The 267-nt window shown below is 44.9% G+C and overlaps 1 protein-coding gene across 1 annotated transcript in view; it reads right to left on the bottom strand.

Moving 5' to 3' along the window:
* Positions 1–267, bottom strand: part of LOC119593658 — a 15,450-nt gene that overhangs the window by 1,153 nt on the left and 14,030 nt on the right. The window contains exon 7 of the mRNA XM_037942609.1: positions 89–121. Within this exon, the coding sequence (XP_037798537.1) occupies positions 89–121 (33 nt within the window). The remainder of the gene's footprint in view (positions 1–88; positions 122–267) is intronic.

The raw sequence follows: 267 nt of genomic DNA, 5'->3' as shown, positions 1-267 counted from the left end.
CTCAGCCTTATGCTCCCTTCACGTAAAGGTCATCCCTTATGCCACAGTCTTTCCTCTCCCTTTTTCATCAGATTTCACCGCTACTAACCCTATCGCCGTTAAGAACAGGATTTAAGCCTTTCTGAAAGGAGATACGCCGGGTCAGGTGTGCACAGGTTCACCTTTATTCACACTAGGTTGTGCTAAGTCGATGGATTTGGCATTTAGAGTCCATCCGATACTTGTGCAGTACCTGGCTGGAATAATAGGCAAACACTGTTTTTTTTT

The sequence above is a fragment of the Penaeus monodon genome, chromosome 32 (assembly GCF_015228065.2).
Source record: "Penaeus monodon isolate SGIC_2016 chromosome 32, NSTDA_Pmon_1, whole genome shotgun sequence".
Lineage (NCBI taxonomy): Eukaryota > Metazoa > Arthropoda > Malacostraca > Decapoda > Penaeidae > Penaeus > Penaeus monodon.
The sequence above is the reverse complement of the archived record's forward strand: the minus strand, read 5'-3'. Positions and strand labels throughout refer to the sequence as shown.